Below are 11,363 nucleotides of genomic sequence, written 5' to 3'. Positions count from 1 at the left end.
AAAGTTCAAGTTAAAGAAGACACCGGCCTGTTGTCAGTGAAGGAAGAGTTGGTGTATCAACTAGTACAAGAGCTTGACCCATACCAATTGATGGGTCCAGATGCCATCTATCCTAAGGTGTTAAGAAATCTTGCCAGTGTCATTGTGAAGCCACTCTCCATAATCTTTGAGAAGTCATGGAGACTGGGAGACATCCCTGACGACTGGAGGAATAATATCACCTCCATCTTTAAGAAGGGTTTCAAGGAGGACCCGGGCAATTTTAGACTTATTAGCCTCATTTCAGTCCCTGGGAAAATCATGGAGCGAACCCTCCTGGAGACTATCACAGGTCAATTAACAGGTCAACATAATTAAGAAAAGACAACATGGATTTATTAGAAGCAAATCATGTTTAACAAACATGATTGCCTTCAATGATGAAGTAACCCTCTTGAATGATACAGTGAGAGTGATGGGTATCTTTTACCTGGACTTTTCCAAGGCCTTTGATATAGTACCCCACATCCTCTTCCTGGAAAATTGACTCAGCATGGCCTGGACAAGGGGTCTGTACAGTGGGTGGGGAACTGCCTGACAGACCATACCAGAGGGTAACAGTAAATAGTTCATACTCCAACTGGAAACGCAACTGGAAACTCCTCACAAGAGGAGTGCCCCAGTGATCTATATTGGGCCCAATACACCCAGCTCTTGGAATCAAGAGCATCCTGAGGAAGTTTGCTGATGACACCAAGATGAGTGGAGAGGTTGACAGAGCCCAGAAGGGAGAGCCACCCTCCAGGGTGACTTAGACAGACCGAAGAAGTGGGCAAAGGTGATCATTGATGATGATCAATGGTGTTATGGCTTGAATGAGCTAGGTGTATTTTATGATATGGATACAAGGACCTACAGAGCAGATCTCTAGGACCCTGAGGGATTCTGGGAAGCATGAAATTCCTTCCCATGAAGCCCACCCCCTTCCTGCTGCTTTCTTCCTTCTGGCTTCACTGCACTTGGAGATCTTGGAGAGAGGCTCCTGCTTTTCCATCAGCTCACTACATGCTCAGACCCTCAGAAAGACATCTCTCTGATCATCAAATTGGGTTTTGTATATACAGAAATATGCATATGGGAAATATGTATTTCCCATCCCTCAGAATGTGTTGCTGCCCTTTCCCTGTCCCGTATACCTGGTTCCAGTTTTAATTTCTAACCTTGAGGTCTTTTTAGCTTATTTCACTTTTAAATTCCTCTGGGAGGGTAGAGGGGGTAACAGAGAACAGTTCTGTCCTCTGGTTTTTGGTTCACTCTGACCACTAAACAAAGACAGATGATGAGGATAAGTAATTGTAGACCAGAAAAGCTCACCCCTTGGCTTGCTCGCCCTGTTTATACAGAATGCATTATAAGGCAGCCAAATGCCAAACTGAAGTACAAAAGGCATCCTACCTTTGCTAATAAACAGAACTGTAGTGGGAAGATCAGGAAATTATTCAGTCACAACAGACAAGCAATCTAACATTAGTTTCCATTGCAATATGCAATAACAACTCAAAAAGGCTAATATGACCTGTTAATGAACAAGGCCTGGAGTAATTAATGTCAGTTGAACTCTGTTACCTCTCTCTATTGCACTGGTGAAAACAGTGTAAGTGGGATATTCTTTGTAGTTCTGATGTCCACGCTTCAAACAGTATTAGAAATAGGCAAAAGTGTTGCAATGGCTACAAAGTTAATCAATGGAATAGGTCTTATGAGAAAAATACCTTCAAAGGTTAATTTGCAAGCTCTGTCTATAAGCTAAAATCTTTTTTACTTATTAAAAACAGGAGTTACTATTGACAAGGGTAATTCTTGTGGTTTAAATTAATACAGAAAGGAGTATCATGAGCCTAGAAGTTAAAGCTGAAGCTGACAAATAGTAGCACAGTGTTAATTTTATATTGTAAGTGATAAACAACCAGTGGGGTGGTGGGCTTTTACCTCTTGGACTGAGCTTCCTAATTGAGATTGAATAGTTTCCTGCAGAGGCATAGAGATAAGCAAAACCTAAACTTCAGTCAGCAAAAGCTTAGTGTTTAACAGTGCCATTAGGAAGCCCAATAAGGGGAGCTGGTGGTTCCAGCCAGCCTTAAATTCTCTGAATCTCAGATCAGCCAAGGATGTTGTCTGGCTGCAGCTGAGATAGATTAAGGTATCAGCACTTCTCAGTGTACTTTGGGCTATCCCGATTGCAAGTACACTACATGTACCACTGTAATTGCTGGGTCACTCCCTAATCCAGTTTTGTTGAAATGATATGGTTTAGAAAAATCCTTTTTTTAACGAGGGTAAGCTAACCTGATTATTTTGAAAAAACTGACAATGGAGTCTATCTCCTCTGCCAGCATAACAGCATGCCAAATGGTTTTCCTGTTAGCTACAAAACGTGTATAGATTTGGAAACGTGGTGGATTGTGATTGAAGCAAAGAATGTATCCATAGAGCTGCAGAAGTTATTTGAAGATTGTAAACATCTGAGATACAGATTTTAGAGTGAAGCTATAAATCATTTATGCATCTTTCAAACTCACATATGAAGAACAGTACGAAGGAAATGAATACATTTTCTAATACCATAACATGAACTTGATTTAATAAGAAATTATATCAGTGATTCACCAGAAGGATGGTATTTTAAAATATCCAGCTTAGGTGAAATATATCTGAATCAAAAGCTATGATAAGATATATTGATCTTAAAAGGCCTCACATTAATTTTCAAAGCAAATCCATGCTAACTTATGAGCCTATTTGAATATGCTTTTTTTTATTGGCAGAATATCCTGTATTACTCACAAAGGTATGTTCCTGAACTTTCCAGACTCAGACAATCAGCTCCAATAATATGTATTTACACATGAATTTCAAGTTAAGAATTACTGTAATGTATATGCAGTGTCCTACTACCACTGTGGTGCTATATTGTGTTTCATTCTTTATGCCACAACCTTGAACAGTGTATTAAAGAGCTGAATTTGCCAGCTTTTCATCCATTCTTCATCTGTTGTTCTATATCAGGATTGCATTCCTCAAGGTAAATAAATGTAATAAGCTCCGTAATTGAAAGTTATTTCTACACTAATATTTTATAACACAGTTCTCTTTTCCAAGGGTCATTAGCAAACACATTTCAGATGGTCTTTAAAAGATTAGCTTAAAAATAAAGCTTGCTCTGAGTCATCTCTCTCCTACCTCTACTTTTCTACTCTCAGGCTTTCCTCCCTATGGGAAGAGTTCTGTATGGGGGCCAAGTGGAATAATGGCTTGCAGCAGCAGTCCTGCTCCTTCCCTTCTCATCCCAACTCTGGAAGGGAGGTCAGGCCACTCCTTTCCACCTGCTCTGGCACTCATCTGATCCCTAGCTGAATGAGTTCCATTTACTAAACTGGCAGAAAATTACACTTTTTTTTTTTTTTTTTTTTTTTCTTGATGGATTAGTTTGTTATCTGATTCACCCAAGCAGAATTTTGCCATTCCACATGAGTGTTACAAGTGGTCAGACTAGATACCTAGACAGGTATCTAGGGGATGCCAAGTCATCACTGGGAAAAAAAAAATTAAGGAAAGCACATTTCAAGGTATCTCATTTCTCTGTTGTTCTTCTTGTAATTACTGTTATAAAGATGCTGCCACTTGAGTAAAAGCATTTGGCTCACCAAGAAGCAAGGTGAGTGCCAGAGCTGGCACAAGGAAAGCAGTGGCAGCAAGTGGGGCTGTGGGAGTCACTTCTTTCAGCTCCAGTGAGCTACTAGATTGGCTCATCTGGTTTTATGGGACTGTATCCTTAAGCACCACCAGGCAGGTGTTTGGAAGGCATATGAGCTCACTTTGGGCAGAAAAAAATCATTACTTATACCTAAACACGTAAATGGTGAACCCCCAACACCCTATCTAAATGCACTATTTTAGTGGCACTCACAGCTCTTTACAGAGCCCGAAAATCAACAAGTCTTTTTTAATGGTAAGCAGATGAGTGCCTTCAGTGGTGCTTCTCTTCCCTTAATTTTGCCTCGTCCAAAACCTAGTTCCATTAGCTAAGGTGAATTAACTTATGGGTGTGAGAAAAAAGGTCTGTGATATGCAAAGGCCTCCTTAAATAGGCATATTCCCAGTGAAGAGCATGGTAAAATAACTGCAAATCTAAATTCAGGATTCCTTCTTCTCTATCCAAAATGCCATGACTGCATGATGGAAATCACTGATCTGGAAAAAAAAAAAAAAATCCACTTTTTGGGTTCAGGTTTGTTTAAGATAATGTTGAAAGGCTGATTTTGGATCATTACAGTTCACAGAAGATTAGACATCACCTACTTTCAAGCAGCCAAATCCCAGCCTTAGGGCAGCTGCAAAGCTCTGTAAATTGAGGTCATCTCTCGACTGGGTAAATATCAACTGTCTGGCTCAGGTACCAACCTTAGGCTGCTCCTAAGGAATCCATTGCTCATCAAGGAAGGAAGCAACAGTGCCGTCAGGAATACCTGGTACATCACAAAGAGAGAACACTGCTCATGGATAAACTTCCCTCTTAAGCCCCACTTTTTTTTTTTTTTTTTCAATGAAACACTCTAGAAAAATAGGGAAACTATGAATGGTGGTCAGTTACAATGAGAACCATATGGAAATCTTCAATATACTGACATTCCAAAACCTCTTTTTAATAATTCCTCTTTTACAATAGACATCTTGCTAATTATGTCCTTGACTGTCAGCTTGTCAGAGCCACTCTGGTTTCTGCAGGCACCTCTCCGATCCTCACTCCCCACACAGCAGCACTAAGGTGTTAATGGGGCACAAGGGGCATCACACTTTAGGACGGGCACACACAAAAGCCCACAGTATCATTAGCGGCGTCTACCTTTTCTCCTCCTCTGGGAAATCTATTGTTTGCATCAGTTCCGCCACATAGCCCACCCGTTTCCCCCACTACACCTTTTCCTATCTCCTGCCCCCGAAGGCAGCCCAGTTATTTTGAGACGAGGCTCCGCGGGCACCTTAGGGGGCGGCGGCTCATGGCGGGGCTGAAGAAGACAGCGGCGTGAGCTGCCTTCTTCGTCCCGCCCTGCCCTGCTCCAAGAATCCCATCATAACATAAACCAGGACGGGGGCTCGGAAGGAGTGAGGCAGGAGGGGCGCCCCATGTCCCCTCACTAGGAAAGCAGAGGGGCGTTTAGCTGCTCATCATGCCGCAGCCTATAGGCAAGAGAGGGCGGCTCGCCGGCTCCCTCTAGCAATCGCTGTCTCTGGCAAGGAGGAGGAGGGAGGGTTTTCCCTCTTTTTTTTTTTCTTTTTTTTTTTTTTTTCCTTCCCTCCTCCTCTCTCTCTTTTCCAGTCAGTGAAGAGTGTCTGCCCCTTTGAACCGCTACTACAGCGCCTGCGGCTGCACACGCACACACACAGACACACAAACACACATAGACACACGCACACACACAGACACACAGACACGCACACAGACACATAAACGCACACACCCGCTGGCTATAAATAACCTAAGAGCCAAGCAGAGGGTGAGCCGGACGGCGCGGCCCCTGGGTGCCCGTACCCCTGGGTGCCCGTACCCCTGGGTGCCCGTACCCCTGGGTGCCCGTACCCCTGGGTGCCCGTACCCCTGGGTGCCCGTACCCCTGGGTGCCCGTACCCCTGGGTGCTATGGCGTGTGTGGAGCGCTGCCGCTGCTGCGCGGATAGCAGGCGGCACAGCAGCATCCTCTACAACATTCTCCGGAGCGAAGAGCGGGCTGCGTGGCCGGCGGGGCAGGGACCGAGGCGCGGGCCGGCGTCCCGCGGCTGTCCCTGCGGGTCTTGGCGGCGGGTGGCTTTGAGGAGCCCGCAGGTGGCATGCAAAGCGGCCTCGGCCGTGCTGGTGAAGACGCTGCGCTTCGTCCAGAACGTGCCCTGCTTCCAGGAGCTGCCCCTGGAGGATCAGCTCTTGCTAGTCCGCAGCTGCTGGGCTCCCCTTCTGGTGCTGGGGCTGGCGCAGGACCGGGTGCACTTCGAGACGGTGGAGAGCGCGGAGCCCAGCATGCTGCAGAGGATCCTCACCACCCGGCGGCAAGGCGAGCAGCCCTCTCCGCGGGGACCGGAGCCCGGCCGGCAGCACCACGACGGCCTCGGCGGCGGCGACCCGCACCTGCCCTTGGCCAGCGAGATTCAGGCAATCAAGGGCTTCCTGGCCAAGTGCTGGAGCCTGGATATCAGCACCAAAGAGTACGCTTACCTTAAGGGAACGGTGCTCTTCAACCCGGGTGAGTGACAGGACAGGGCGAGGGAGGTTGGCTGTCTCCCAGGGGTGACCGGGATAATGGGGAGAACCCGTCTGTACCCCAGCGGAGCGGGGCGGACCCGGGGCTTTTCCGCAGGGGAACAGAGGAGGTGGAGGAGGGGGACGCAGGATTTGGCCCCGCTGTCTCCTCGGGGCCTGGGCTGGCAGGAAGGCAGGGGGTCCGGCTGCGGGCAGGTCGGGGGTCCCGGGAGCTGGTGCCTTCTAAAGGCTTTCTGCAAACACAAGTAACTCCGAGGTTACTTAGGGAAAATTAGGAGCCCAGAGCGGTTCCCACTGCGTTTCCAAGCGGGGCGACTGCCGCCGTACCTTCGGAGGGAGGCGGCTGGAACAGGGGGTTCCCTCTCCGCGGCCGCCCGAGGTGGCGGGCCCAAGCGTGCGCTCCCCGGGAGGTTTGGGGGCCATGGGAAGGGGCTAGAGAAGGCTCAGGGCTTGCAGGAACAAAGTGCTGCTTCGGCTTTGTGCGGAGCGTTTATGATGGAGGGTGGCTTTTTGCTCTTGGTGGCAAGACTTCTAGAAGTGCAGCTCTACCAGGTAATTGTTTATCGGTATTAGACTGAAAAGGGGAAATTCTGCACTCTCCGGCATTTAGTATCCTTGCTGTGGTTCAGCAGGAAACTTTCAGTCGTACGGTGGAGAGAATGCTTCTCGCCACTTGAAATCTGGAGCTACTCAGAAGAACTCGTCCAAAGGCACCTTACATGTGAATTATGAATTTTGTAGAAGTTAACTACTTTTATCTCCCCCACAGTTAGCACATTCTGTTTGCCACTCTAAAGGTGTTTTGGAGGCCATTCTTCAAACTTTGTTTTATCAGATAATTTATTTAATACTTAGATGAAGGTTGACAAATGTTGTTTTTCAAGTTTGACTAGCAAAGTGTTGGGTGTCCAGAACACTCACGTAAGACTATGAACTGTTCTATAAAATTTGTCATGTTGATATGGCACACAAGTCCTCTAGCAGTTTCATTTGCTTCATTCCTTGAGTGAAAAATACAGTCTGTAATCTGTTAGTAGTTGTTCCCTAAGAAGAATGTTGTTTTAGAAACTATGTAAACAAAATAATTTATTTTTCTTTTCAGATCTACCTGGTCTGCAGTGTACACAGTACATCGAAGGACTGCAGAGGGAAGCACAACAGGCTCTAAATGAACATGTCAGACTCATTCACAGAGGTGATGGAGCCAGATTTGCCAAGCTGACTGTTGTTTTATCTTTGTTAAGATCTATTAATGCTAATGTGATTGCTGAATTATTCTTTAGGCCCATCATTGGAGCAGTGAACATGGATGACATGCTTTTGGAAATGCTTTGTGCAAAATTATAAAGGCTTGTAAATAATGAAAATAAGTCTAATGCAAAGAAAATGCTCTAGAAATAGTGTAAAGTACTGTAAATAAACTAACTTATTGTTTTTACATAGATAGTATTTTTGTATTCCATAATAAAATATTCTTCAAGCTCTGAAGTTGATTTTTATTGCACATTTTAAAAATATATTACAGTCATCAAAACAAGTAGTTGTGAAGAATGTTCATATCCAAAGTCAGCTGGCTGTTCTTTTACCATATCTCTTAATAAATAACAGACTTATTATACTTTACTTTCAGGGTGAATAATTTCCTCTTTTTCAAAATAAGCAGCAGTCTAGGTTTACATTTTAAACATAGTTGGCATAAGGAAAGGGGGAATGAACTACACATTTAATTTGCAAATTTCTGTTATATCAGAATAGGGTACACAGTTCTGTTTGTAGTTGAAATATTTGTTTTATCAAAGGCTTACAGCAATCAGTGAACAACTTCTATTGACTTCAGTATTGCTGAAATCTATAAAGAGCATTAAAGAAAATATTGTCTATAGTTCTTGTTCCATATGGTCAACAAAATTAAGAATATTTTTATGAACCTTAAAGTAGCTTAGCCAGTTCTAACACTTGTGGTAAAACATTGAATGCAACATGTGTTGGGCTATAAGAGAATAAAGGAACTGTAGTCCCCAAAACAACGAGCAAGCCAAAACACCTCTGAAAATACCCAAATAGAGAATGCTAAGAAGAGTCAGGATAAATGGTGTCGACTCTTCACTTTTCTTTGCTTTTCACTTAGGTGATTGCTGTCTGGGATTTCCGTAGCCAGATTCTTCAGACTGCTTATTCCTGTAGAAATACAAAACTATTATACAAAACTATTAAGCTGAATTTGTCAGCTTGCATGAAGATGTCTTAATTAAACATTGAGCTTACGTGTCTGGGGTTTTTTTCTGTCTTGGATTTGATCCTTTCTCCCAAAGTAGTTGTGGTTTTGTTGGAAAAAGCAATAAAAATTATCATTTAAAAGTAAAATCAGAAAAGGAAAACTGATGGTTTAATGGCAATTTTTTTCATGGTTTTCCTTTCTCTGTGTGCAATTTTCTATCCTTTGCCCTGGGGAATACTGATAAGAAATGGAGATAGAAGTGTGACAGTGTTCCTGAAGTAAGAGGTATCTGTAACTCTTTAAATCATTCACCACTAGCAGCAAGAAGTGCTTTTTTAAAAGACAATGAAGTTGAAGCAGTTACTCTGCTTAATAGGAGGTGTGCTGGGGGGGGAGAAAGGAATCTTCAGAGCCTTTCTTTTGCTGCCACCTTGAGCAAAGGATAATCACCACTCCTGCATTCTGGTAAGGAGCAGGGAATACTCTTGTCTTGTACCGAAGCTTTGTCTTGTAGCCACACATTCCTAGGGGGATAAGTATTGTCACAATCTTTATTGCTGTGGCAGTAAGAGTCTCATTGTGGAATAGGATACTGTCACTGAGCAAAGAAACAAAGCAAGAGACAGAGGCCTCATCCTGAAAAGCAATGGTGCAGCCTAAGTGCATACTCTCTGGTGCTCATGCAGCTGTGGGTAGGGTTCTGTGCCCTGAGGAGGTTCTCAAAAATTTGAAAGAGCAAAAAGTATGTAAGTAACATGCTCTTTACCTGTCCAGATTTCAGACTAGTTCAGACCACAATAGAGCAGGTTCAGTTTTTAAGTTGATGCTTTTATCTTTACACACGTATGTACACACATATAGCAAATATATCCCTATACATATGGGGAATATTTACTATGTGTGTATAAATGTTCTGTGAGTTTGCAATAGCTTCTGAGCTTGTCTAACATCGCTGCAACAAATACATACACGTTTCCCTCCTCTATGTAAACAGCATATGAGCTTATAATACTTAGCTTTCAAGGATGCCTGGCAAAAATGTCTTTCCACAAGAGGACAAAGCATGATGATAAAACATTTGGATGGTGTTGAGTGGCAGGTGATGAATCTCCGGTAAGGACTGAAAAAACCTCAACAACCTTGTATTAAAACAACTTCATCACCACTGAGAATTTCTTAATGTGCACAAAGCTTTCAGACTTCTGCTGAGTGGCAGAAGAGACTGTCTGGCATTACTCCTAACTGAACTGTAATAGCTGAGCCTTGGTCACAGGCAAGGATTTTCAGCTGAACAGTCACCTTGAGACTGTTTGGATCTATTGTGCCACTAAATGTAAAAATTTTCATGACTTGAGTGGACCTGCTTACATCTCTAGGTTTGACAGCTGAACAAATTCTGTGTTCTGCTCAATTTTCTGAAGCTGTCATGAAAAATATTGCTTCTGTACACAAGAAATCCACCTTGAACTCAACTGTACTCATCATATTTCTCATGTACCAGTAATACTCCTAGTCATTTACAGAATCACACAGAAACACAGAATCATTTGGGTTGGAAAGGACCTCTGAGATCATCAAGCCCAACCCTTAATCCACTACCCCTGTGGTTACCAGACCGTGGCACTGAGTGCCACATCCAGTCTCTTCTTGGAAACCTCCAGGGATGGAGAATCCACCACCTCCCTGAGCAGCCCATTCCAATGTCTGATCACCCTCTCTTGTAAAAAATTTGTTCCTAATAACTAACCTAAATTTAGCTGTTGCCTATTAAAATGGAAGCATCTGAACATTAAACAGGAAATCCGAATGGGAATATTAAGGCTTTCTGCAGGGAACTGGCAAAATGTGCCTCATCATAGGTTAGAGGAACAGGAACGACAAAGGGAGAAATGAGAAAAAGACTTGCTGGAGGGACCAATCTGAAGACTTGGAGAACCATGCAGGAGAGAGAGAGAGGAGACTGGTATGTTTCTGGCACAGAGTAGGGAAGGGTCTGAGTTTATTGTGAGGACAATGTGCCAAGAGCTGACTGGAAGCAGGTGGAGACTTCAGCTCACAGGATGAGCCAGAGCTTGAGCAGAAGGGTGCCTGTTAGATTCATAAAGTGTTGCAGAGTAGGGAAGAACCTACCCCAAAAGCTGACACAGAGGAGGACACAGGCATCCTCAACAACCTATTTGGGCTGGGTGGCCTGTTCTCCACCCTCTTCTCTCCTGGTGCTGTTGTTGAAGAAGGGACCATACTGGCAGCTATGGAGGCCTGTGGCACACATGCTCAGTCTTGGTGAGCATATGATGCTTGCAAAAGTAAGCAAAACTACTGTTGTCCCAGTGTTTATACCCCAGTGCTTTACAGCACGGTTTTCTACTGGGTAGGAGCAGTACTGGGCTGGGTCCTTCTCTGCCCCAACTCTGTCCTGGGCAAGGTGGGTGAACTCTGAATTAGACACTCTACATGGCTGCTGCTCTGACACAAGAAATGATCCCTGGATATCACTAGCAGCAGGGGTAGGACCACCTGCTGGAGGCCTCAGGCATGCAGGGGAGGAAGAGGAGCTGGGCACACAAGAAAGATACTTCCATGGTGATGCAGCCTTTTTTAATAAAGAGTGGGGTCAAGACCCTCTCACCATTTCAGGTACTCAAAGGGCTATTGGATGAGACCAGGTAAAACCCTGCCTCCATCCCTGTCTCCTGAGCAGTTCTGTGAGCTCTGTGCTCTTAGGTGCAGCACATTTGTTCTCAGTCTCTTAAATCTACCAGTAAAGACTGCTTCCCAGAATATATTTAAGCATTTTCTCTGTTTGTTCTCTATCCCTGGCTTTCTGGGCATGAGTATTCTCATGAGCACATTTTTA

General features: G+C 44.3%; 1 protein-coding gene across 1 annotated transcript; it reads left to right on the top strand.

Moving 5' to 3' along the window:
- Positions 1–5,638: 5,638 nt before the first annotated feature.
- On the top strand, positions 5,639–7,772 carry NR0B1 (nuclear receptor subfamily 0 group B member 1). The gene is made up of 2 exons (XM_071750277.1): positions 5,639–6,271; positions 7,391–7,772. Exons 1-2 carry the CDS (start codon positions 5,677–5,679, stop codon positions 7,633–7,635), a joined length of 840 nt encoding a protein of 279 aa, XP_071606378.1. The 5' UTR covers positions 5,639–5,676; the 3' UTR covers positions 7,636–7,772.
- The last annotated feature ends 3,591 nt before the right edge of the window (positions 7,773–11,363 follow it).

This window comes from Heliangelus exortis, chromosome 1 (assembly GCF_036169615.1).
Source record: "Heliangelus exortis chromosome 1, bHelExo1.hap1, whole genome shotgun sequence".
NCBI lineage: Eukaryota > Metazoa > Chordata > Aves > Apodiformes > Trochilidae > Heliangelus > Heliangelus exortis.
Note: the sequence above shows the minus strand (reverse complement) of the source record. Positions and strands in the feature narration are given on the sequence as shown.